General features: G+C 37.6%; 1 protein-coding gene across 3 annotated transcripts in view; it reads right to left on the reverse strand.

Annotated features, from left to right (window-relative positions):
* Slc9c1 (solute carrier family 9 member C1) overlaps positions 1–26,866 on the reverse strand; it is a 63,623-nt gene that overhangs the window by 18,193 nt on the left and 18,564 nt on the right. For all 3 annotated transcript variants that reach the window (XM_048346595.1, XM_048346594.1, XM_048346593.1), the window contains 8 exons: positions 26,576–26,657; positions 25,214–25,380; positions 23,243–23,368; positions 14,903–15,000; positions 11,674–11,793; positions 7,413–7,608; positions 3,907–4,092; positions 1,304–1,453 (listed from right to left, as the gene is read on the reverse strand). In XM_048346595.1, coding sequence (XP_048202552.1) covers positions 1,304–1,453; positions 3,907–4,092; positions 7,413–7,608; positions 11,674–11,793; positions 14,903–15,000; positions 23,243–23,368; positions 25,214–25,380; positions 26,576–26,657 — 1,125 coding nt within the window. The remainder of the gene's footprint in view (positions 1–1,303; positions 1,454–3,906; positions 4,093–7,412; positions 7,609–11,673; positions 11,794–14,902; positions 15,001–23,242; positions 23,369–25,213; positions 25,381–26,575; positions 26,658–26,866) is intronic.

A 26,866-nucleotide genomic window follows, 5' to 3' on the forward strand; every position in this document is an offset into this window, starting at 1 on the left:
CCTAAAGTCAGTACATACATTTTTTCCTTAAGGCAACATGACATAGAATGTTGTTGATTCTGAAAGGCATGGTAGATACTTTCTCAGACAGTTCTATGAGACTCTTCAATTTTGGAACAAAGGAATGGTTTTCAACTGCAGGTGAGTAAAAGGTTAGGCCAAGACGTGTAAGGACCAAAAATGTGGACAATAATTGGATGTAATTTAAGTATCCAAGTCATTTTATATTCTCTCCTTTGTACTCTTAAATTTTAGTGCTAAATATCAGTGGTTAAAAAAGATAATACAGCTCAAGAAAATAATATCAAAGTTGTAGGCAATGAAGGTATTCTTTTGTGTTCTAGCACATTTTAAATGTACAATTTTCTCAATTGAGAGCATAAAATGTTCCATTGAAATGGTCTAAATTGTCATGGAAAACAAATATTGAATTTTTCTTAGACAGCAAACATGTGGGCACATGTCAGTGTTAATCTGCCTCAAATTAGAAAATTGAAAAAATAGAATTTAGGGGGCTGGGAATATGGCCTAGCGGCAAGAGTGCTTGCCTTGTATACATGAAGCCCTGGGTTCGATTCCCCAGCATCATATATATAGAAAACGGCCAGAAGTGGCGCTGTGGCTCAAGTGGCAGAGTGCTAGCCTTGAGCAAAAAGAAGCCAGGGACAGTGCTCAGGCCCAAGGCACAGGACTGGCCAAAAAAAAAAAAAAAAAAAAAAAAAAAAGAATTTAGGCTCTAGAATATCTTTCCTATTTACTAGACCTGGGGCTTAGGATATAGTCATTTCACTCTTCTTGGCGTCACTTTTTCTTTTTAATCTGCATAATAAAATAATCTGAGAAGGCTTCCCTCTTAGGTGATTTATTATTTTCTTCCTCTTTTTTTCCATTGCTAGACCACTCATTTTTATTTCCTTTACTGTGTATTGTGGAAGAAAGAAAGCTGGAGATGGATGGAGCTCTTGAGCAGTGTGAAGATACTGTGCTCAATCACTCTTCACTTCCCATGGTTTCCTGTCAAATTCTGGAGTTGGTACTGGGAAAAATCTGACTCCAATATCTGGGCTTCATTCACATGGACAGAAAGGCATCTTGAAGAGCCTCAGTACTTCTTCATGTGACACAGATACTTCAGTAAGAAGACATTTGAGTGATTTAAATGGAAAGTATTTTCATTTTTACAGTAATTACCCAGGACTCAAAGACCACACCTGCACATAGAGACTGAGTTCAAGATGGCCAAAGGGCAACAAAAAGATGTGAGAAATGACAACTTTTTCCCCCAAATTCAGGGTTTCCTCACCTCCTTAGCCTGTTTGGAATTTGCAATCTGGTCGATTATATTCAGTACATCTGCCTCTCCTTGAACATAGCCTTTTAATATAGCATAGTGAAAAGACAGCTGGTGACTCATTTTTTTATCTATTATCTGCAGTAATTTTGGTGTTACAAGCTGAAAAGTAAACACATAAGCCAGGATTACCTTTTGCTACAAACTATACAATTTGACTTATGTGCTGGTTAGTTAACCAAAACTTCTAAGAATAAGGAATTAAGAGACCTCAAAAAAGTATGCACAGGCCAGGCACTGGTGGCTCACACCTATACTTTTAGCTACTCAGGAGGCTTGAGATTTGAGCATGTAGGTTCAAAGTCAGCCCAGGCAAGAAAGTCCATGAGACTCTTACATTCTGTAATGGGTTCTGGGGGAGGGGGGGGGAATCCCCCATCCCTCCAAGAGTCCACCACTCAGAGACAGCCTCAAGTAAAAGGATGGATTTATTGGGGAAGTAAAAAGTATACTGACTGGCCAGGGTCACAGCCCAGACTCAGGAGCTGGGGACCACAATGGTAAAAGGCATGCTGGCAACCAGGCCACAGCCTAGACTTGGGAGCTGGGACCGCGCGCCCTGGGCCACACTTGGGCTTGGGGTTGGGTTGTAAAGGCAAACACCACATGGTCAAGCTTGCCACATGCAGGTGGCCAATGGAGTTACAATCTGCCTCATAGCAACTGTTTGAACCAACCTATCACTTTGGTTAGAATTGGCACACGGACTTGGCAGGGCTCACATGATGCAGGTGGATACACCTACTCATGGGAGGGCACAGGTTTAAACCTTGAGCGCTCCACAACTCAGGTGGTCAAGCAGTTTCCACAGTCTTAGCACAGCGAAGGGGAACTTCCCTGGATGGGGGCGGGGTGGAGATCTCAGTGAAGATGGAGTTGGCTTCTGCTCCCTTTAACTAATCTGAGATGGAGTCAATTTGACACCCCTCAACAGCCAATGGTGGTGCTGGCCAGATCTAACCTCCATATTATACATTCAACTTAAAAAAAAAATCCAGAAGTAGAGCTGCGGCTCAAGTGGTAGAGTACCAGCCTAGAGTAAAAAAAAGCTAATGGACAGATTAGATTTCAAGCCCTGAGTTTAAGCCCTAGTACTGTCATGCATGCACACACACACACACACACACACACACACACGCACGCACACACACACAGAAACCCATCAAAGCTCTTGGTTATTTTGTTCATGGTTTCTTTATAGCTTCATGATTATGGCTATTTATAATTATTAATGTTGAGGATTTTGCACAACTTACAAGTTTACTGTTTGCATGTATTTCCCTTATAGAGAAGTTGATGTTATTTTAAAAGTTTAAATTCTTGGAAATTAGTGCAAACGTATCTTGTTGGCATATATCATAAATGACTGTCTATAAAGCATTATCCCTTTCACATGACAACTCTTAGGCAAAACTTACTCCCAGATGTTGTCTGAGTGGAAATTTGTGGCTATGGCACTCCTAGAAAGGTCCCACAATGAACTACTCTGGTCCCCATTCCCTTGCTGGGGGTTTACATCTCTAGGCTATGTGTAGTCATTGAGCAGTCCCATAACCTCTGTAGTTCCTCAATTCCTTCTGTTTTCGTATGTGTGTTCCACAATATGTGATTGTTCATAGTGCATTCTCCTCTTTCAAGGTTCTGATCTAGTATGCCAAGTTAAGGAAGTCTCTTTTCCCTCTAGCATTCTTCAACTCCTACCCATTTTCTACATTCTACCACGACAGGAAGATCTAGATAGCATTTCCTTAGTTCCTTCTTTGATAACGGCTCTATATACTGAGATTATATCTATTTATTTAAACTATGTAGTAGTCTTTCTATATCCTCCCATCAGAAAGAATTAATTAGACTTTAGAATACACGTTCTCAGGTTAAACTGTACACCAATTTTACTTACTGTTCCACAGAAGACTAACAAGTGAGACTACTGGTTGTATGGTTTGTTGATTCATGTCTCTCAGTAGTAAAAGTATTTCTAAACTTATGCAAGGAAGATATAAATGTACACATTCTACAGTTAGATTGAACTCTAGATAAAGCAGGTTCCTGTAACTTTGTATTGCCCACTCCGCTTACATGTGTTTGTGTTTTGTTTATGTATGCATAGAAAGAAAGAGATAAAGCGCTAAGTATGGTAGCTTGGGACTATACTCCTAGCCTACTGGGTAGGTGAAGGTCAGGGGAGATGGTGGAAAAAAGTTTCAGCAAAGAAGTTCCTGAAACTCTCTCCCAAACAATAAAAAGGCAGATTATCATTTCAGCTACTTTGAAGGCAGAAATTGGGAGAAGCATGGGTCAAGGCAGACAGGGTACAAATGGGAGACACTATCTAATAACTAAATTTTAAAAAGCTGAGAATTTTGCTCCAGTGGTAAAGCTCCTACCTAGCAAGTGCAAAGTCCTGAGGTCAATCCCCTGTCAGACAGCCACAAAAAGAAAACAAGAACATCACCCTCCAAAATAAAATGGTGGCTATAAAATGAGTAAACTTATTTTAGTTCATAGTTCATGAAGCAGTCAGGAGGAATTTGGAATTGCAGGATTTACTTTACCTTTAAAAGGCGTAGGATGCGAAGGAGTCGAGTAATTTTCATAATGATGACTATTTCAACTAATTCAGAAGCATAACTAATGGTTCCTGTTTCAGTAAGTATTATATCTAAGATGCCCATTAATGTAATTCCTAACTCAAATAGGTTCCAGGCCTGGGAAAAATATTCTTTCCTCATTGCTGCCATCTGTTGAATTGAAAAGAAATCACATTGTCATAAATTTGCTTTTCCTACACTGTTTTCCATAACAGTTCAAACATTACCACTTAAGTTTTTCTCTAATCTATCTCTGAAACACCATCAGGAGAAACAAAACCAGAGTGTTAGGTCCTCTCCCTGAGGGCCCCATGTAGCTGCCCCCACCTCATTAAGTCTCCACCCAGTTACCTGGGTAACCTGCAGACCTGGAGGCAGTTACCTCCCCTTTCCCTGAGGTCACATCCTAATCCACCTGGCCACACCCCTTGCCCCTGCCCTAGATATAAGGCAGGGCTGGGTGGGAGTCTCTCTCTTTTTCCCTTCTCTCTGGCCATGGATCACCTTGGCCACAGGCCAGCAGTTCGGTAATAAACTTTCTCTCCTGCCTGAATACCGCGTGGCATTCTCCTTTACGGCTACCTACTTTAAAAAACCTAACACAGAGTAAGTTTATTAGCTTAAACATTTAGTGGAGGAATGAAGAATATTGGTTTAGAATTACCTTAACTACAGATACAAGTGAACTAGATTTATAAAATGTCTCAGGAAACATGTAGCAGTCAAAGACAGACCAATCCAAACAATAGTGTGTCAAGGTATTTTAATTTAAAGCAAACAGCCTCAAACAATTCCATTTTAATAGTATGTGATTGATATTCAAAACATGAGGTGGAGGAAAGGAATTTAAGGAAAATCACAGTCCAAGCATGAGGTGCTATCTGAAAAATAAACTAAAGCTAAAAGGTCTGGGAGAAGTTTGGCTTGAGCAGTAAAAGCATGAGACCCTGAGTTCAAACTCCAATACTAAAAGAAAAAGGAAACAAAACCCCACTTATGTAATTTTATTCTCTGATGATACAGAATAAAAGTAATTTTGATCTCTTTAAAAACCTATTTCCCCAGAATTATTTGGGAATTTAACTTTCATCTGAATAGTTATAGAACTAACATTTCGTTTCACTAATGTTGTAGGGAGTACAGCTGACTCAATCTTGACTAGGGAAACATGGTAGGAAATGTTGCGGGGAGTAGATTAGGTCAACCTGACCCCCAAATTCTGCTTCTGGAAATGGCTTGATTAACTTTTTTGTTGCTTGCTCTATCCCCTGTGTCAACCTCCTACATCTGTGCTATGCTTTTACCTTTATAAACCCAAATTGGAGAACTGCTCGGGGTCATGGTGGCTGTGCCCGGTCTGTACTGTGTCCCTGGCTAGTCAGTCCACTTTTCACTGTCGCAGTTTCAGTTCCTGAGTCTGTGCTGTGGCCCTGGCTGGTTGGTCAGTTCCTTTTTGCCTCCCCAATAAACCCAGGTTTTTGCTTGAGACTGTCTCTGACAGTGGACTCTTGGAGGGATGTGGAATCTCCTACCTCGAACCCCGTAACAATGAACATGTAAATACATTTCAGAAGTTATTTATTCCATCTTTATCCATCACTATAAATTTCTACATTAGAACAGGAATATTTTAGTAGGACATTTTAAAACAGGTGAAATAATTTGTCAATCTTTTATATAAAGATATTTGTAAGTTGAAAAAGTGCTTAAAACTTCTTAGTTTCCTAATGTCTCCTCCACACATTTAGGGACCCAGTACAGAAAGCTAGACTATTCATTGACTCAGACAATATTCTTTGAAAATGTCTAACAGAAAAGGTAACTTTCTGGAAGTAATACATAAACTGATGCATCTAAAAATCTCCTCATGCTAGGTATAAGACCAGGTTAGAATACATGATTCTCTTTCCTTATGTCGATTGCATTAATTTTTTTTTTTTTGGGGGGGGCCAGTCCTGGGCCTTGGACTCAGGGCCTGAGCACTGTCCCTGGCTTCTTCCCGCTCAAGGCTAGCACTCTGCCACTTGAGCCACAGCGCCGCTTCTGGCCGTTTTCTGTATATGTGGTGCTGGGGAATCGAACCTAGGGCCTCGTGTATCCGAGGCAGGCACTCTTGCCACTAGGCTATATCCCCAGCCCTGCATTAATTTTTTTGATTGCGTTAATTTGAATGCATTAACTCAATCTGAAAAGAAGGATTTCATTTCCTGACTCCAAAAGTGAGTAAGTTTTCCTGCCAATTCTGCCTGGCTCCAATTAATAACAGTTGAAGGAGTTTTCTGGTTGAATTGTGAAATGTCTAACAGAATATGAATATTATGAAAGGAGCTCATTTGATAAGTTAAAAGTGAAATATATCTGAAAATTTAAAACTATCTGAACTGTGATGTTTTACATAATATTATCTTATGAAATGATTGTGCTCTGGGTGTTGTTTTACATGATATTATATTATTAAATGATTGTGCTCTGGGTGTACACTCAATGCCTTCACAAAGTACAATAGATGTCTCTGCAGTCTAAGTTCTGGTGTCTTCACAGAGCCTTAGTGGGAAGTCCACCATGGCTATCACAGTTGCTTTAACCTTGACAAAGTACAAGAAATACTAGAGAGATCTAGTATGAGATCTAGAGGGATCTTGATCTTCCACTAAGTCCAACGCTATTAAGGTTGGGAAAACTTATGCAACTTGGTCAACTTCTTAGAGCTCGTGAGAGAGAATCAAAGGCAAGGAATATGGAATCCCAGCTTAGCATTTTGTCTGCTCTAGTGCATGTTAAACAGAGTGCTCACCAGCAAATGATGACTACCCTACTCCTAAGTGGCTTGCTTCCTTTAATTCTAAGTTAATGCCAAATGGATGAGAATGAATTGGTATCCATTTTTTTTTTTTGTGATTCTGTGGACCTGCAGTCACATTTGAGTTTTTCTGTGAAGATTTGAGATTCATTTCTTGTGTGACAATATCAGATAACATTCTCAACTTAAAATTTCTGGCTAGAAGGTTTTGTATCACAACTTGCTGATCCACATAACACAACACTATCACTGGTTTCTGGGCATGAATTTCCACCACTTCACAACTATCTTTATACTAATAGCTAAAACATAGCTATCAAGCTACCTATTTATCTATCTATCCATCTAGTGTAAAAGTAATCATGAAATTCCTGTACTAATTACCCAGCTGAGTTTAAGTACATTTCTAATTCTACTTAAATTTACTGTGTCCCTTTGATTCATGTCATATTTTGAAAAGCCTAAATGACTAAAATCTGCATATTTTCAATTTAGTTGTCCTAAGCAGCATCTTTAAAAAATGGAGGTGTGTGTGTGTGTGTGTGTGTGTGTGTGTGTGTGCTAAGAAGAAAAGAATTTCACATAATCCTTTAGAAAATTGTAGCTAATGTGGAAAGGATGTAACATATTAACATGCACAACATATTCACATACACAAATTCTGGATTACCTTAAGTAGACTCTCCAAAATGTAAAAGGCAAGGAAATAGTAGTTAGAATGTCTTATTTCAACTTCGTAGATGTCCTTTAGTTGGGTTATCCAGGAGAGAACCATGGGATACACATTTATTATTACCACCAGATATCCAATATACTCAAACTCTTCAGCAAATACTATTTTATGGCATAAATGAAGACTGATATATCTGTTTAAAAAAAAGTAGTTTTAGCTGATAAAAGTGATACTAAATGGTTTTCATTACATGGTCAGTTCTGTTTAATTATCAATACATGAATCTTAGTAAACAGCCTCACTAGCTAACTCCACCTGGCATCTTAATCTGGATATTGTCATTTAAGTGTCTTCTTTTTCTAAAGGTCTTAAGTATACTCTTCTAGCTTTCTTTTCTTACTTTTCATTCAGTTTTACTTTTTAACAGAAATACTTAGGGGATAAGACAAATATTTAAGAATTATACAATGAGAATCCCTCCTGCCTCCCAATAATTCTACTTCACAGAAATTTCTTTGAACATTTTGAATATTGTTCTGATATTTCAAAAATACTTATCTTAAGAAATCTAACTTGCTTCATTTTTTTTTTTTGCCAGTCCTGGGCCTTGGACTCAGGGCCTGAGCACTGTCCCTGGCTTCTTCCCGCTCAAGGCTAGCACTCTGCCACTTGAGCCACAGCGCCGCTTCTGGCTGTTTTCTGTATATGTGGTGCTGGGGAATCGAACCTAGGGCCTCGTGTATCCGAGGCAGGCACTCTTGCCACTAGGCCATATCCCCAGCCCTAACTTGCTTCATTTTAACATTGCAATATGAATGTCTTCCTTTGTCTAGGAATACATTGGAAAGCCCAGGTATGGTACTGGTCCACTGTGTGTAAAAATTTTATTAAAAATTAAGCAAATTTGTGTACCTTGAAAAACACTTTTCATACCAAGAATTGATTGTAAGTGGAATTGTGAGCTGGGCGTCTGTGGATCATACCTATAATCATAACAACTGGGGCTGAAACCTGGAGAATCAAGGTTCATTGACAGAAAAGTCTGAGAGACTCCATCTCCAATTAACCAGCTAAATACTGAAGATATAGCTCAAGTGATGAGCAAGAAAGCCAAATAAGAGTGTAGGGACCTTACAGGACTCAGGTTCTGGCATCAGGACATACACACATACAAAAAGATTGCAATAGTCAATAAGAAGGTTTACATTTCATATACTTAATTCTACCTATTTTTAGGTACTAGGATTAAACTCAGGACCTTGGGCATGCTGTACAATTATACTACCACTTAGCTTCAACCCAATCTCTTAATTCTAGAGTTTATTCATATAGTATGATAATGAATTATTACTAATACTCAAATCATATTATTGATAATTATTAATTGAATAGCTTATTTTCCCAGTTTGTATTATGGGTGAGAAGCATTTTCATAATTTTAGGTCTCATTTTGGGAAAAGGATGAAATTATGAATACATAGTCACAGGGTCACATGACTAAGTTCCACCAAGCCTCAGGTAGTCCATGTGTGTGAAAGGATACATTAACTATATTCACTTCTTTGTCTTTCCTCTTGCTGTCTTGCTCAGTTCTGTTCCAGATTACATTTCCTGATCTCCTCTGGCAGCAAAACTGTATCTGGCATAGCACTGCACTTGAGTTATCTTTGGGTTAAGTTTATGGTTGGCTATAATTTGTCTTGTTTCTGCAAATGACTGAATTTTAAAAGGTAGGAAAAGGGCCACACTTTTATAATTGTTCTAGTATTCATTAACTTATTAATTTCCCTTGGAATGCTTTATTGCTTCCTTCTACTATTTTGGTTGTAGATACCCCTGGGCTGTTCCGGCATAATGAGTCTTATTCTATGTGTTAATGAAGCAATGTGAATGCTTGAACTTGTTGGACTCTGACTGAGACAAAATAGGCCAGAAACTATATTTCATGCAACCTAAAAAGTTCTAGTCAAACTTGAAGCCCATAAGAGCACTGAAATCATTAGCTTCTAAAATGTCCATTTTCCCCCACTCTGTTACTCTGTTCCCTCACTGTTACTCTGGTAACAGTGGTCAATGTACATTTGAGAAAATACGAAGAAAACAGCATATATCCTTGTAGTGGTGTTGCAGATCCTTTCTCATTGGCTACGATTCTCAGAACTTGACTAGGATGTACAAGGGGAAGAGATCAGAGATCATCATTTTTCTTTGTAGTCACTGATCTCATCCTTCTTATGAGTAGATTCTTCAAAAAGTGTTATTCCAGTTATGTGTTCATCTGTATTTATCTTTGACGTATATCATGTCCTGCTCATTCCCAGATCCAGAAACCTTGAAAGTCATGACACATTGGTCTTTGCTCCAGCTATCTTTTTAAAATAGAATATGTTCCTTCCTTGCCTCTAGCTTTTAGGTGCTGTCATCTCTTCTTGCCATTCCAGAATCTTATTCAGCCTTTTAATAATTAGAGAGACCCATCCACAAAGACCACCTAATGTCAGCTACTGCCTGTGGAAAGCATCTCTAGCATCTACATCAATTTTCTCAGCATGCTTTACTATTGTCTTTATTTTTGGATATCAGAGAAGCATGTCATGGGATTGGTTGCTCATTCTCATGTAACATTTCAAGCCAAACATCCCATTTATGCTTATTTTTTTCTGAAGGGTATTTTATTTTCAAATTTCAAAGAACCATCCTAGTAGTACAATAGCACCAGCTCCAATTGTCCTGAAAGATTGCTGAGCCTGTGCTGAGATCAAGGGCTCTGAAAGGCCTACACAAGCCATTCAGTTCTGACCAGTGTGGCCCTATGTTGCAAGCTTTGGCCCAGTGTCCTTCAGATTCATTCCTTTTGTGTTGATCAGGTCCTACCATTCCTTCAGTAGTCAGCAGACCCTGTGTTTCTCCTTTCAGCTGTGCTGAGACCTAACCATGCAATTTCCCTGGAAGTAATGAAAGGTGATAAAGACTAAACTTGAGAAAAGGATAAATTCATTTCCTGGTGTCTTTGCAGCATCTCAAAGTGATAGGAAACTGCATCTCCAAATTGTGGAAGGGGCTGCTTCTGTTATACAGCAGCATGTTCATGAGAACTGGGGGATCAAGGCCTTGGGGTTTGTTTGCCCTTTTGTTAGCATTTCAGGTGTTAGTCTTTTTCCCTCAGAGTACTGGTATTGATATAAAAGCCTTACCGGTGTTTTGCATTTATGTTTCTTTGCACAGCTCTAGCTGAATATACTCCAAAACCCATATATTGTAATGATTCCATTGCCTACAAATTTCAATACGTTAACCTAGTTATCTTATAGACCATATTGAATAATTCCAATAATTAAAGACTGAAAAACATAAATCTGTTATTATTTTTTTTTATTCTGTTTCACGGCTATTTTATTCCTTCTTTGTTTGGTGACAGTGCTAGTGACTTTATTCATCTTTAGTGGATTACTTTTCAGTACTCAGTAATAAATAAGTGCTTCACATTTTAAAGTGTATATCCAGGGCTTGTTCTGCAGCTATTTCTCCTATACCTGCTACCTATATAATCTGTTTAACAATAACATCAAGTAAGAAAAGGAGGGCTGTTAGTGTATTTTAGTATTTACAGTGTGTCAAGTATTGGCATATCGAGTTCAGTCACTGGAATATGACATAGATATTTACAATACCCAGTTTCTAAATAAAGAAACAGGCTGTAAAGCTCATTTAGCTAAGAAAACATGAAGTCTAATGAAACTAGCAACACAAAGATAGGTACTGATAATTCCATTTATTTTAAAATTCAGAATAGGTAAAAGGAAACAGGTTAGTGATTCCTAGGAGATGCAGGAGGAGGGGAGTGAGGAGTTACTACCAAATGGTTTACTTTAGGTGTCAATGCAAATGTTGATGTTTGCCCAACATTGTGAAGGTAGTCAATAACCCTGACATGTATACTTTAAAATAAGGACTCACTAGTTTTAAATCTATGTGCAATTTACCTAATTAAAAAACATTATTCTTATTTTGTTAAGTGATTTTTCTTATGTGAGTATATAAGTACATATGTACATATATACACATATGCATATACCTGAATACATACATGAATGCATATACATTTATGCATATATACTTATACATAAATAGACATAATCAGGTAGGTTAGTATAAAGCTACTTCAAAATATTTTGCAAAGCACATAGGTTAGAATTAAAATGGAAATAAAAAGGGATCTTCCAATGAAAGGGGAACTCCATTTTTCAACACTGCTTACCTGGATGGAGTTCCTTTCTCTTTTTTGGTGTTATATACCCAGTTGAGAAGTACTTTTCTAATGAAGGCAAACAATTTTCGGCTCTCAGAATAAGTTTTTATTGTCTCAGGACTCATATGCCTAAGAAAAGGAGAGATCTTTAAGTATGTTGAGATAAGTTTACTGCAATGTTAGGAAAAGGCAGGAGGAATACTTTATGCCTCCATGACTACAAATTAGATACTTTTTGAATATTCTTATGTCCATGTCATAATGCTGCAGATACAAGTGGTCAGATAATCGTGAGGTTGTAAGACTCATTCATTCAAGAGAGGCTACAAAGAATTGGGGATACACATTTTGAAATATCAGATATTCACTTCTACAGAGGGAATACAAATGGTGATTCATATATATTTGAGATTCTGCGGCATCCAAGTTTGCAATTTTGATCCCCATTGTTTAGCATGGTAGTAAACAAATGCTCTCACTAAGGTGCTTCCAGATTAGAAAATGGGGCTGAAAATAATGTACGTCAGTCTGGGATAATTAAGAGAAAACGTTATGTGAAGTATGTAACCTGCCTCACACATCTTCCCAACAGTAGTTTCACACTCAGGACCAGTAGTCAAATTTAGATGACTTCAGAGGGTTGAAGTGTTAAGTGGGAGAAGTCAGTGTCATAAATAATCTCAAAGACATTTAGATAGCAATTACCAGGTATCTGGTGATTTTTACTTTTTTTTTTGGCCAGTCCTGGGCCTTGGACTCAGGGCCTGAGCACTGTCCCTGGCTTCTTTTTGCTCAAGGCTAGCACTCTGCCACTTGAGCCACAGCACCACTTCTGGCCGTTTTCCATATATGTGGTGCTGGGGAATCGAACCCAGGACCTCATGTATATGAAGCAGGCACTCTTGCCACTAGGCCATATCCCCAGCCCCTGGTGATTTTTACTTTTGATGTGTTGATTTTTGTAATGAGCTAGCTCAAATTTGAGTGCCGTGGTTTGGTCTTGCTCATACAATCCTTCTGACGTTTGTAAGCAGTTTGCCTATGGTTGATCAGATACTTCCATTTTTTTTTTTCATCAGAAAGATGGTAGGAATCCCTGTACCTCTGGATCTTAGACGCTATCTTATTGCATGGTTTACTAGAATATCATTAATAGGATATCATTGGAAGCACAAGATCAAAACACATTTTGTCTTTCCTATTGATCATCATATGCCTTACTGTGAAATTTCTGCAATTTCTCTGTAAGTTGAAAACAGTGGAACCATTCTGTTCTTGAAGTTTCAATATAATAGTGCAACTACACGGGGGATATTCAATGTGTGTGTGGTTTGACTTATTCATAAATTTGATATGTTTATTGAAAGTTACATTTGCTGAATGCTTTGGATAAATCATAAATTGTCCTTAGGGCTACAGCAGACAAGTGTGAAAAAACATTCAAATAACAATTTCAGTGAAGTGTAATGAGTGTTACCAAGGAGATAATAAGTAATAGGCCATACTCCACCCAGAAAGAGAACATAGAATAGAGTCATGGAGAATCAGGAAGCCTTACTGTCTAAGCTATAGCAATTTCACAGGTCCCCACGGATCCATTTACCAGTGTAAGTGTATGATCATTTAGAGTTGAAATTGCTAAGTAATTCAGGCTCTCCAATTCCTGTTTTATAGTAACCTGCTCACAGTTTATAACTGACTTAGGGAAACAGATCAATCCCTATAACTGGGAGAAAGCTTGGATTTGCAATACAGCTCTCTGTAATTTATTAGACAAATAACATTGATAAATTAAATCATCTCTCCATACCTTACGTTCCTCTCTTATATTATAAAGATAATAAGACCACTTCTCTCATGGATTTTTATCAGATAAAAAGAAAATAGGTAGTATATGCAAAGTGTATTAAAATGTACGAAGTCTGACCAGGCACAGGAGGCTCTTGCCTGTAATCCTAGCTACTCACGAGGCTGAGATCTGAGGATCGTGGTTCAAAGCCAGCCTAGGCAGGAAAGTCGGTGAGATTCTTATCTCCATTAACCACTGAAAACCGTAAGTAGAGCTGTGGCTCAAAGTGGTGGAGTGCTGGCCTTGAGCAAAAGAAGCTTAGGGACAGTGTCTAGAGTTCAAGCTCCAGTACTGGCTCCAGTATATATATATATATGAAGGCACTGTATTCTTTCAAGTTGAACACATTTATACACCCATTTCTCCCAAGTCCTTCAATTCCATTCCACCTACCTAATCATTTGAAAGTTTTGGATACATGCAGATCCTCATATCATATAGAGAAATATTCCAATGTTTTAAGTTTTAAAACTATAAGTATTATATGTTTTACATTTCATCCTTGACACTTGAAACCTCATATTGATTTGCGTGGCTTGAAATGAAAGCTCTTGCAGTATTTTAAAAATCTATCCTTAAACTGCAACAAAGCTACAGCTTCTGGATGCTTCTCGCATTCAGCTGTGCCCCTCACTGTACAAGCCGGCTCATGCAAGTGGGCCTAAGTTGGCACGTTTAGGTATGTGTATATCAAAGAGCCAGTTTGCTTGTGGCAATTTGAACCAAGGATTAAGGTCCAACAAGATTCTGGAGTTAAGTTTAGGGACATTACTGATGGGAACAAGATGGGTCTTTGGCAAGTGGAGCCAGATCTGGGACTAGAAGAGATGTTTGAGCTTTGAGTGGACATTGTTTCAACTGCATTGCAATTTAACTCCTCCTTCCGTCCAATCACAAATCCTCCTGAAGATGATCTCCAATGCATTAACTTGAGGTACTCAGTATTTATTGTGAAGGCCTCCATCTAAGTGAATGAGTACTAGATGCTAAGTGTGCTAATTATTGAGAGTATGCAGTACTGCCTTTGTGCTGAGATGTACCGCTAGAGATTAAGGAACACTTTGTTGTTACATATTCTAAGGTATTCCTCTTTTTCTTCTCAAAAAAAGTTGCTTGCTATAGTTTAGCATTGCAGGTGCAGGGGGGAGGGGGCCAAGAAAAGAAACGGCAGATCCTTTCAGTAATAAAGAGCGACTGGCACAACTGCACATTGGTGTGAAGAGGTACAGAAAGTTTGGGAAGACAAAAGTGGATGATTTGGCCTCATTTAGGGTTATAGAGCAGGAAGTCACTTATGCATATAACACTAGATAAATCCAAGCAATCGCACAAAAGCCAGAAGACTCATTTGCATGATTTTCTACATTCAGTGGCTGACAACATACTTACTCTCCTTTCTTTTCACCGAAGCTTCCTGCTGCACCTACTAGCACCTGAACTGCATTCTGGGACAGAGTCTCATTCCTGTATTGTCTCTGGTAGCTCGCCTAAAAGAAAGGTAGATCCAAATCATTGTGCAGCGTGGACAATAATGGCACTTTATTAGCAGCCTTACAGAATCCTCAAGAAAGAAGGCTCTTCTCAATCACCTAGTATGTTTTCAGGAAGCGTCTAGACCACCAGATTAGTGCAGAACATAGATCTGGGTTTTGGGTGGAAGAAGCTGGTTTTCTAAAAATCTAGGGTAATCGTTCTGGTTGTCAACCAAATTTTAAACAAACAAGTAAATGGAGTTCTTTAAAAAAAATAAGCCCATAACAATGCAAGGTATGATCTCTGAAAAGTTAATCATGCATAGAAAGTTTTAAGGTTCTGAAATCCTAAAAGGTTTTTACAGACCCAGTTTTGCATCTTTATTTAACTTCATATTTCCAAATATTTCTGTAACAAAATGTCATTGTTAATTATTCTGATAAAGGGAATCTAGTCAGGAGGATGGCAGTTGAAGATCATCCGAGGCAGTCAGCAAAATCCCATCTCAACCAATAAAATGGGCATGGTGGTGCATGCTTGTAATCTCAGCTACTCAGGAGGCATAGGTAGGAGGGACAGAGATATCAGGATGGTTGTGGGCAAAAACATAAACCTCTACCTATAAACAAACTCAAGCAAAAAAAAAGAGCTAGAGGTGTGAAGCAAGTACTACAGCATCTGCTCAAGTAGTAGAACAAACGGGACATTCTGGGTTTGAACAACAGTACTATAAAAACTAAACACCAAAATGAGGACAGGAATTGCCACTATTCTGCAAAATACAGTCATTATTTTCTTCAGCACTAATATAGAGAATACACTCAGATTTGGAGAAAATGGGCACAACTGGATACTACGAACACAACTGTTGGATTCTGTATTGTGTTAGCACTCAACTGCTAAGAATCACAGTGGGCCAATTTCCTAAACTGAAGTCTATGTTATAATTAAAGATTCCTTAGGTCCATAGTAGGTATTCTTACTACACAATCATTTATGGGGGCTTACATAATTTTGTTTTGCTAGAAGAAACTATCAACTAAATTTGAGGATTGTGATAAAAAAAATCTATTTGTTGGATTGGGGATGTAGCTCAAGTGGTAGAGGGTTTGCCTTGCACACACAAGGCTCTGATTAACCATGCCCATCACCAATACTGCCAAAGAAAAAACAACCCATTTTCTCTATCCAATTTTATAGAGTAGCACCTTCCTTCTTAAATAGTATAAAAGGACTGTCTAAGTAGTATAAGATTAAAATATTTTCATTATATTTGAAGTTAAAAACTCTAGTTTATGGAAAAGATGAAGGAAGTTGAACATAATATAGATTTCATGCAAGTTTAGCAACATAAATGACAAAGCAACTAGATACCAGAAAAACTTTTCTAAATGGTTGAGTTCTAAGACATAATTGCTCTTGAGTGAGCTGGTCTTTGTAGGCTTTGTACTCTTGCAGCAACTTTATGAAGAAGGTATGCATCCTACAATGTACTCATGTGAAAATTGAGGCTCAGTGAGTGAGTAGTTTTCTCAAGATGACATTTAGCAACTCAGATTTCTTTGGACTCAAAGCTTGTTTCCCTACCCCCCAAAGTGGCATGTCACTTCTCATTGTGACTCTCCTGCCATGCTGTGCTGTCTTTTCTAACACAGAAAAGATGCCATCGCAGTAAACTGAAAAGCACTGCTTCAGTGAATAGGAACTGACTGAGATGAAATTTAAATAACCACTCAATGATTCTAAAACTGTGTGTAAAAGATCAATTCCTGTTACTCTCGGGAGCATTAGAATTGAAATCACAGAAAGCAAGTCAACAAATGAAGATGAACAAGTTAAAATGAAGAAGGAGTAAAGGGCTATGCAGTCCACGGATCTGGAAATCAGCAAGATCCTGCTACTTTGAAAATCAGAGTTTTCTGATGAAGACACAATTCTTAGCACAGAAGCAAAAAAATCAGCAGTTAGAAATGCAATAACAGATGCTAGAAATTTGAGGGAGAAAGAAAAAAAAAGGAACATGGAGAATTTATTGCAGATAATACATATTGTTGAAGTGAAAAGAATTGACAATATCATTCAGGCACCATTTGCTTCTAATGGGGAGAATAATCACTAAAAAAATCAAATTCATCATGAATTAAATTAAATATTTCAAGCCATATCATATTAATAATGAAAGCAAGTCTCTAGTATGGAATTTCTTGCATTTGTTCTTTTTTTTTTTTTTTTTTTTGCTTTTTTAACTTTTTTTCTTTATTGCAGAAGTGTGATACAGAGGGGTTACAGATTCATATGAAAGGCAGTGAGTACATTTCTTGTTCTACTTGTTACCTCCTCCCTTATTTCCCCCCTCCCCCTCCCCTTCCCCTCTCCCCCCAATTGTTGTGCAGTTGGTTTACACCAAGTGGTTTTGTAAGTGTTGCTTTTTGAATGGTTTGTCTTTTTGTTCTTTGTCTCTCGATTTTGGTATTCCTTCTCTGTTCCCCACTTCTAATACCCATACAAACAGTATCCAGGGTACTCAGATGTGATACAGTGGTAGCAAGGGTACAGCCACAGGAAGGGAGTACAAGAGAAACAAAACTAAACAAAACCAATAAGTCAAACAAACAGACAAGGAATAGAACTATGATTATAAAATTGAGAAATATTTCTCCAAGATAGAACAAAATAAAAGGAAAATCAGATAATTTCTCTCTCTTTTTCTGTATGTTCTGAATTTCTCCAGGAAACTTCTTAAAGGAACATTTTAAATAAAATTAAAGTGATTCTAAACAGGCATACATTACAATAAAAGCTCAATATTCCTGACCAAAATTAGATTTGGCTTGAGGGAGCTCAGATGTGAAAAAGGATTTGGGTGGAATTAATATTTGTTGAGTTAATTTGAAATTGCTTCATCCAATTAATAATTACACAAACCATATAAAGGAGAAAGAAAATCATAAAATTAAATGATGACCAAGAAAGTCATTTTGCACACATTATGCAGCAGCATAAACCCTGTGTGCCAAAGGTGTAATTTAAAAACTGGAATAACATAGCAAGCAAAAACCCATAGAAAGAGAAACTTTTAACAAAGGCAGAGATCAGAATGTCATTATGGTAGAACTGCCACTGTGAGGTTGAGGAAAACAAGGAGAGACAAAAAAAGATACAGGATTTAACGAGTCAAAGGTTGATGGAGAAATGGAGAGAAATCAGCTCCAGAAAGTGGTAGGGAAACCCTACATTTGTTCTGATTGATCTTGAATGCTATAGTTCCTGAAATCACATGGAAATCTGAAAAATGACTGACAAATATGATCTCATAGATTTTAAAGCTACAATAGAACAGTTATAAATGTATAAATATTAAAGCAAAAAAGAGACTACACTTAATTACATAAATATTGTCTACATATGAATCTACCATTAGTTAGATGCAGCTCTGATATTGTTAAAACTAGTGCACCTTTAGATGTTTGCTAATGCCACTTTTAATTTTTTTCTATTTTATAAAAAGTTGTAAAGGTAATGTACAGAGTAGACACAGTTACATAAGTAAGGTAATGAGTAATTTCCTTTTAAGCAGTGTTACCTCTTACTGTCACTTGTCACTTTTTCTATGTGATTAGGCTAGAATCACTAGCCAAATCCATTGGAAGGTGAATTACAAAGATAATTCTCAATTTGGGCCTTGCATGGTGGCTCACACTTTTAATCCCAACCATGTAGGAGGTGGAGATTGAAGGATAATTGTTCAAGGTCAGCCAAGGCAAAGAAATTAGCAAAGTCCTATCTTTAAAAGTATTTTTAATTGTTATTGCAAAGGTGATGTAGAGAGGGATTGCAGTTACATAAGTCAGATAGAGTATATTTCTTTTTGGACAACATGACCCTTCCCTTGCTGTCTCTCAGTTTTTCCCTCCATCCCCACTCACATTGTATAATTCATTTTCAACATAGTGTGTGTTGAGTACCACTGCTGTATTTGTTCATCCTTTGTCCCTACATTTCTGTGACCCTCCTTGCCCTCCCAAAGAGAGATAAATGAACTAAAAGGACAAAAATAAAATAAAACAACAACAAAGGAAAAACCTGTTGGAGTTTGTTTCAATAAATATTTTATACGATCAGATGCATATAGGCATTGAGCCTTTGTGTTCTCCTAAGAATACCCTCCTTTACCTCACTGAGTGTGAATGCTTGGAGTCTTGTATAATTTAGCATGTCCTGGTGTAGGTGTATTTTAGATCTAGCTTCGGCATATGAGAGAAAACATGAGCTATTTGTCTTTCTGAACTTGGCTTAACCATTGGTCTATCCATTTTTCTGCAAATTACTTAAATCTTATTATTTCTAGTAGCTGTGTAAAGTTCCATCATGTATAGGTACCACATTTGCAAAGTCTTCTCTTAAAAACAAGTTGGTACATATATTCAAACCCAGCTACTCAGGTGGGAGAGATTGGAGAATCACAGTCCAAGTATGATCAAGGCAAAAAGTGATATACCCCTTCTGAAAAAAAAAAAAAGAAAGCAAAAAAGACTGGGGGCTTGGCTCAGGTGGTAGAGGCCTTGTCTAGCAAGTGTGAGGCTCTGGGTTCAAATACTAATTTTGCCAAAAAGAAACAAGGAAAATTATCAAGGTGGGGGTGCAGGGGAATGGGAGATCAAGGAGTAGGGGCAGTCAAAGGAAGAGAGGAAAGGTGGGCACAGGCAGTCATACATACTATTTAATGCACATATGTGAAAGTGGAACCAGGTAAATTGAGCAGATAGGTGGAGTTTTGAAGAGGTGTGGAAGAATGATGAAAGGGATGATATTGATCAAATTGCTTTGTACTCACAAGCAGACATGCTCAAAACCCTTTCTACTTAAAGATAATAAAAAGAATATATTCTCAACTAGAGATGTTATTGGAAATAATCAGCAACAGTTATAATATCTATCTGATGAAGAATGTATATTTAAGAAGGCATAGCTATGAATGGCTTGTTACTTATAAAAAATAGTTGATAAGCCTGACTATTAGGATAAAACTTAAAAGTACAATTGAAAATTAAAGGAGGGGGGAAATGGAGGAGGTAACAAGTTGGATAAGAAATGTACTCACTGACATATGTATGAAACTGTAACCCCTCTATACATCACTTTAACAATAAAGAAATAGAAAAAAATTAAAAGAAAAGTAACAAGGTTGTTTGGGAGGAATGAACTAAATTCACTAGGCCCTTGGTACAGGGCCTAGTACACTATTTTTCTCTCTAGAAATGGAACTATAGGAGGATAGAGACAATGAAAATGAAAATTGGCCATTTTGAGCTAATCTATAGTTAAATTAGAATATTGTAAATACATAAAGAATGATGGTTTTGTGTGTGTGTGTGTGTGTGTGTGTGTGTGTGTGTGTGTGTTACTAAGGGATGAAACTGGGGAATTGTATATACTAGGGAAGCATTCTACCAGCTATGCCGCAGCCCTTCTGTTTTTATTTGTTTTTTTTTTGAGGCAGGCTCTCAGTATCTTTTTGCTCATGATTCTGCATCTGCCACCCACATAGCAGGGATTATAGATGTGTGCCACCACACATGGTTAGTTTGGAATATTTCATGAAGTAATATCAAGTGTATTTTAGGTACATGAAATTAAGAAACAAGGAGTGATGTTACATGCCTATACAAAGGAAGGAAAAAAAAGGAAGGAAAGCAGGAAAGGTCAGGAAATGAAAACAGCAAGAGAAGTAAAAGAAGTTAAAAACCGAAACAACTACTTGCTCCTACAACAAATTTTATCTTGTTCAAAGAGGTTTAGAAGAACTCAGTAAGCATTAGTTGAGCACCAACTTTATAGTACGTATTTTGCTATTCATGAAAGATGAATAAATCACAATTTTTGGGTATTTCTTGTTTACTAAATTTGCTGAGAAAATATATGAATGCTATTAAGAAGTTAAAATCTAGTAGCATAAGACACCAAAAGAAGTCAGTAAGCAAAATGATTATTGTTGTTATTATTTTTCCTAAGACAGGGAAAAGTGTGTGTGTGTGTGTCCATGCACAAAGTATGTGGGTAGGAAATGAGTTATGGTGGTGGTGGCAATAGCAGAGCCATTGATCACGAACTTAGCTAGAAAATTTACTGCAACAATTGATCAGTAAGTACATTCCTTAGAGAAGCAAAGAATTTGGCAAGGTCAAGTGAATAGTGAGTAAGGTCAACATGGACAGCTGCATGCATCAGAACAGTGAGAAATGAGCATCAAAGGGAGAACACGTAGTGAACCTGGCCAAGACCAAGGAGCAATGTGTGAGCTCTCACAGGATGAACTGAAACCTGTGTGCATTTTTGTGAGAAATAGAGGATAGCTCTGCAGGCAATGGGAGTGGCTGGGCATGCACATACTGAGAAGAGGTCTGAAAATAGCCTGCTTCACAGATTTTGACAATCGTAGCCTGAGTCATACATTTGGATACATGCAGATCATGTAATATATTATTGTGTGGTTGTTAATATACTATAGGTAATTATTTCTGCTAAACTTCCTTTCTTTTCATTTTCCATCTCACTGAAAATATTTGGATATGGGGACTTCTGCAGAAAAAAAATAGAAAAATCACTTTTTTCTGTTTCCTAAATTATACAGCAGATTACATGTCCTTTCCATTATTCCATTTGTTATTGATGTACTAATTGAGTTTGTGAAATTCCCCTCACAGGTTTCTCAACCCAAGGAAATAACTGTAACAGCTTAAGAGGCCAAACATGGTTAACCAGATGGCTCAAGTGCCATGCCAAGAGAAGTCTTAATCTGTTGTTTCTAAATCCTCTTCTCTGAAATTCCAATTGTTGTTCAGTCCTGTTCCATTGCTGTCTTGTTAACTGACAGCCCCATTCTTTTGACTTGCTGTCGAGAGCCAGCCTCCCATTTATCTTTCCTCTAGAAGCTGTTCAGAGGCTGCTCCCAAGGAGCCACTGATGAATAGATTTTGTCCATTTATCTCACAGAGCTGTGGACCCCTGGGGCATCAGATTTAGAAAACACAGAGGAGCTAGAAAGAATATTTTCTCCTGCATTATCTTAGGGGAGGAAATTATAGCCCTAAAGTTAGCAATACCTAATGTGTGTGTGAGGTGAGTGGGGAGGAAATCTACTGGCAGAATAAGCACTGAGTATGTGTAAATTTCCTCCTTTACAGGATGCTTAGAGAAATTATCTGGGTCCCTGAAAAGGCTGACTTGGAAACAACTTATTAGGATGGCTGCCGAAGAGAGAAAAGCTACACTTTACAGATCTCCCCTTAACCAAGTGAGATGGGCCAAGTTAGAGTGCTTTGAATCCCGAGGAACGGCTGAGAAATGTATGCCATGGAACAACACCCAGCAAGAACATCTGGAGAGCATGAGTTGCAATAAATGGGGAAGATCTTGGCCTGAATAGAAAAGGAGACTGAGCTATAAGGAAATGTCCTGCAGAATCTTGTTACTGTTGTAATTTCTCAGCCTTTACCCAATATGTGACTACAAGCATGAAGCCCTCCACAGCTTTGTTAGAGGATTTTTGTTATTCTTCCAAGAAAAACTGGTTTGGAACCAGACAGCATTCCACAGTACTGATTGTATAACACACTTTAAGGTTAGATACAATGTAATTTATACCTGTGAAACTATCAAATCTTCATGATAAAACACTATTACTTAAGCTAATTTAAGTAGCTTATCTTCCTTTTTCCCTTCCTCCCTCCCTCTGTCCCTTCTTCCCTCCCTCCCTTCCTTACTTGCTCTCTTCCTTTTTAGCTTCCTTCCTAGCTCTCTTTCTTCTTCCCCTCCCTTTTCTATTACAATGAAAATTTTTGCTTCTGGAAATAATCTATTAAACCACTTAGTTGAGCATAATCAAAATGTATTTTGCACAGTGTTTTGCATTATTTTGGGGGTACTGGGGTTTTTACTCAGCTTGGAGCTTATTAGATAGGCACACAATTGCTCTAGCTATTTTTGAGATAGACCTTCACTTTTTGCCTCAGGTCAGCCTAAACAACAATTCTGTTTATGTTTTCACCATGGCTGAGATGACAGGCACTTACCACTATGCCTAACTTTTTCTATTAAAATGAAGTGTTTTTTTTTCTTTCTTTCTTCTTTTCTGGTCCAGGTTAGCCTTGAACCAAATCATCCCAATCTTAGCCTCCTGAATAGCTAGGATTATAGCCACAAGCCACCATGTTTAGCTCCCAAAGTACTTTTAAAAGATTGTAATAGGATACTAACTATTTGTGCTGACAAGAGACGCCGGTTGGCAAGCTCCATTGCTTCAATGTTAAGGGTCTCATCTATTTCCTTGTTACAGTCTGGACATTTAACCTTCTGATGTTCCGTTGTATCTCCTTGGTTCAACTAAACAAAACACAAATTAAAAAAAATAAGCAAAAAAAGAGAGTAATACATGGTATTATTCATATTGTTTAGCAGGAATATCAAGCACTTTGTATGATTTTGGTTGGAATATAGCAGAAAAATGTTCAGATACTCACCATTTACTCTATTATGTTCAAGTCAGAATTATGGACAGAAGGAGTTCTGTCATATCTCTACTTCTAAAAGGCATTATTAGGAGCTCATAAAAGCTATCACCTCTATGATCATAGTAGAAGTCAGTAGTCTGTATGATGATAATAGTTAGCAACCAGCATCCTCAGGGAGTTGTTAGAAATGCCCGTAATTCCTCGCTCACTCCTCTGAATCAGAGCTAGGAGAGCTGGGTAGTGCTCTGTGTTTCTACAGACTTGGTTTATGGTTGTGTTTTAACTAAGATTGTACAACTGCTGCAAATGAGTCACTTCAGGTAGGACAAAAATGAACATGCAACAAACAGGTGGGCATAGAGCTAATTTGCCAGTGAGAAAGATTGATGCTTAGGGGAAAAGATGATTTTCTCATGACCACAAAGCTATTTATTAAGGAAGGTAAGTTCTACATCTAGATATTCTAAGGCCAGTGCCCTATAAACTCTAATGGCACCCACGTCTGTATTATAAAAAGGACAATGTCATTATTTGATCATTTGTCTTCTGAAACAGAGCAAGAACCAGATTAGTGGCTTCAGGACACACACACACACACACACACACACACACACACATACACACACACAGCTGCACAGAGTAATTGAATCATAATCTCCAGGGTGGCAGCTAGGAAGGTGATATTTTAACTAAGCCTTGCATATGATCCTGGCAAGCAAAAGTCCACACTCCCAGGAGCTACTGAAGAAATTTACTTGGGACTTGTCCTGTCCAGAAATCCTGGCAGTATTCCTGCAACCACAGGGCTTGGGTCTGAGTCCCCATCTGGAGGTTTAAGAAGACTGATTAGTAGATATGAAATAATTTGAGGGGAGAGGATCCTATTTCAATGTGACTATCTCTGAGAAGTTTCTCTCTTATAATCTATGAGGCAGAAAAAATACCTCAATATAAGTCAGACATAATAATGGCATGGAAAGTAGCAGCAGCTTGAAAGGACAAGTTGTTTTGTTTTTGATCTTAGACAATTTTGAGTATTTCCTCTCATGCTTGATTGGTGTTGAGTATTCATTGAGTAAATCTGACCACAGAGGTTCTGACCTACTTGTCAAAAGCAGGTGATAATTTTACTCAGAGCTAAATTTATGAGACTGACTTTGAGTTCAATTTTGTATATAAAAAAAAAACTATTAACCACAAACCATGCTCTACCAAAGGCTTAGCATACTTGCCTAAATGAGTGAAGGAACAAAAACCTTGCAGTTTGAATTTAGGGCCTGGACATTTGACTACAAGCATCTTTGTGCTCAAGGGTAGTGCTCTACCACTTGAGCCACAGTGCCACTTATGGCTTTTTCTGAGTAGCTTATTGGAGATAAGAGTCTCACAGACTTTATTGCCTGGGCTGGCTTTGAACCACAGTCCTCAGATCTCAGCTTCCTGAGTAGCTAAGATTACAGACATGCAATCACACTTTATACTGTTTCTTCTTTTACATTTACAACCAATAATTTCAAAGGGGTGATGACTTCTGCATTTTCCCATAGTGATTACAAATTTCTTAACTTTCTTAATATTATGATGAATGAGGAAATATTAATACAACTTCTTGACAAATTACAAGTATTATAAGTTCTGCATTAAATTTATGGCATGATTTATACTTAATGGCATTCAAAGGTAGCTTGGAGGAATAGAAAAGCTATAGCATGCTTACTGCATATGGGTTTTGAAGTACAATAGCCTTGTCCACCATGTTCCAATCAGCATTAGCAAGATCTTTATCAAATTTGAGTGCAGAAGCTGCAGATTTGGTTAGCTCTTGAAAGTGTTGAAATGTGTAATAAACAGATTTATATTTTGTGGAGGTGACATCCCGAAGACCTTTGATGAAAACAAAGTCTTATGAAGAAGAGCATCCTCATTGTGATATAGATTACAGTTTATCTTTGTTCTCAGTTATTGCCACAAAGCATTTTCAATATTAAAAATTCAGCACAAATTAAATATGGGAAAGCCAACAATTGAAACATTTGCTTTTATAGTCCTTACAAAAGCTGAGCTACAGTGGTAATAGTAATAGCTAATACTTATTGAGTGCATTTGGTATGCTGGGAAAACTGCCTAGAACTTTATATGTATTAAATGTCTTGGTTATCTTAACTCTTTTTGTAGTTTACTTTGTGAGGAAAAAGAGCAAGAGAGATATGATGGTTAATTTTAGGTGTCAATGTGATTGGACCACCAAGTGCTGAACATTTGGTTGAACATTATGCTAGATATATCTGTGAGGCTGTTGCTGGTTGGGAGAGTCAGCAAAGCACAATGCTTCCTTCAATGTGAGTGATAAATCTATTGGTGGCTTAATGAGAACAAAAGAAGCACCTGAATGAATTCATACTCGCTTGATGGCAAGAAAGCTGGAATTTTGGTCTTCTGCCTTTAGACTTGGACAAGAACTGATACCATTGGTTTCCTTGCTTCTCAGGAATTTTGACTGAAGATCTTGGGACTTAGCTTCCATATCCCCATGAACCAACTAAGTAAAAGGGACTATCTGCTTTATTCCACAGGGATCCAAATGTTTTTCTGTCCTTGAACAAAGTCAGTTTCCAGTTCCCAGAAGAACATAGCATGTGTTATATTCTCTCTTTTATTCCCTAAGTGGTTTGTTGGCTTTGATGCATGTGTGGCCCTCAGCTTTCACCTTACTGACTTCACTCTTTTCTCTTCATCCCAGTGTAAGTGTAAGCCATCATCTCAGATTTGTTTTTTCTGTTCTTACAACGTATCCTTATCAGTCCAAGTATTGCACAGTGACTGAAAGCCTCTTTATACAAGTTTGTTGAATAATGAAATAAACACAAATTATTATTGTAGTTACCCTAGAGTAATGTAAATAACTAATCTTTTTTTAAGTGAGCAGGTTTATTGGCTAATAAACCTTTGCACAGAAGTTCAACTTCCTCTTTAGTTAGAAACCATCAACTGTATTTATATAGCCTCTACCCTTATTATCATTTATTTAGCATATAGTAGTAATTCCCCTTCATTCCGAATAGAAATGAGCAGAGCTTACCAAGTTTATTGACAGCCTTAGGCAAAATAAACCTATTGACAATCAGGGTAATTAGGCAGACAGAGACTCCATGAAATAGCACCTAGAATTGAATAAACATATATAAGGCAGCATTAAGAGCTCTTAATTACAAAATTCTGTATATTATATTCATCAATTTTAAATTAAGAAAAGATTGCTACTCTTTTTTAAAGCAGTAAATACCAGTGTAAATATATTCATTAAAATAATTTTATTTACCAACATTTAGTTCCTGTTATGCCAGGACTTTCCTAGAGTAACATTTTTTAG

The sequence above is a fragment of the Perognathus longimembris genome, chromosome 5, assembly GCF_023159225.1.
Source record: "Perognathus longimembris pacificus isolate PPM17 chromosome 5, ASM2315922v1, whole genome shotgun sequence".
NCBI lineage: Eukaryota > Metazoa > Chordata > Mammalia > Rodentia > Heteromyidae > Perognathus > Perognathus longimembris.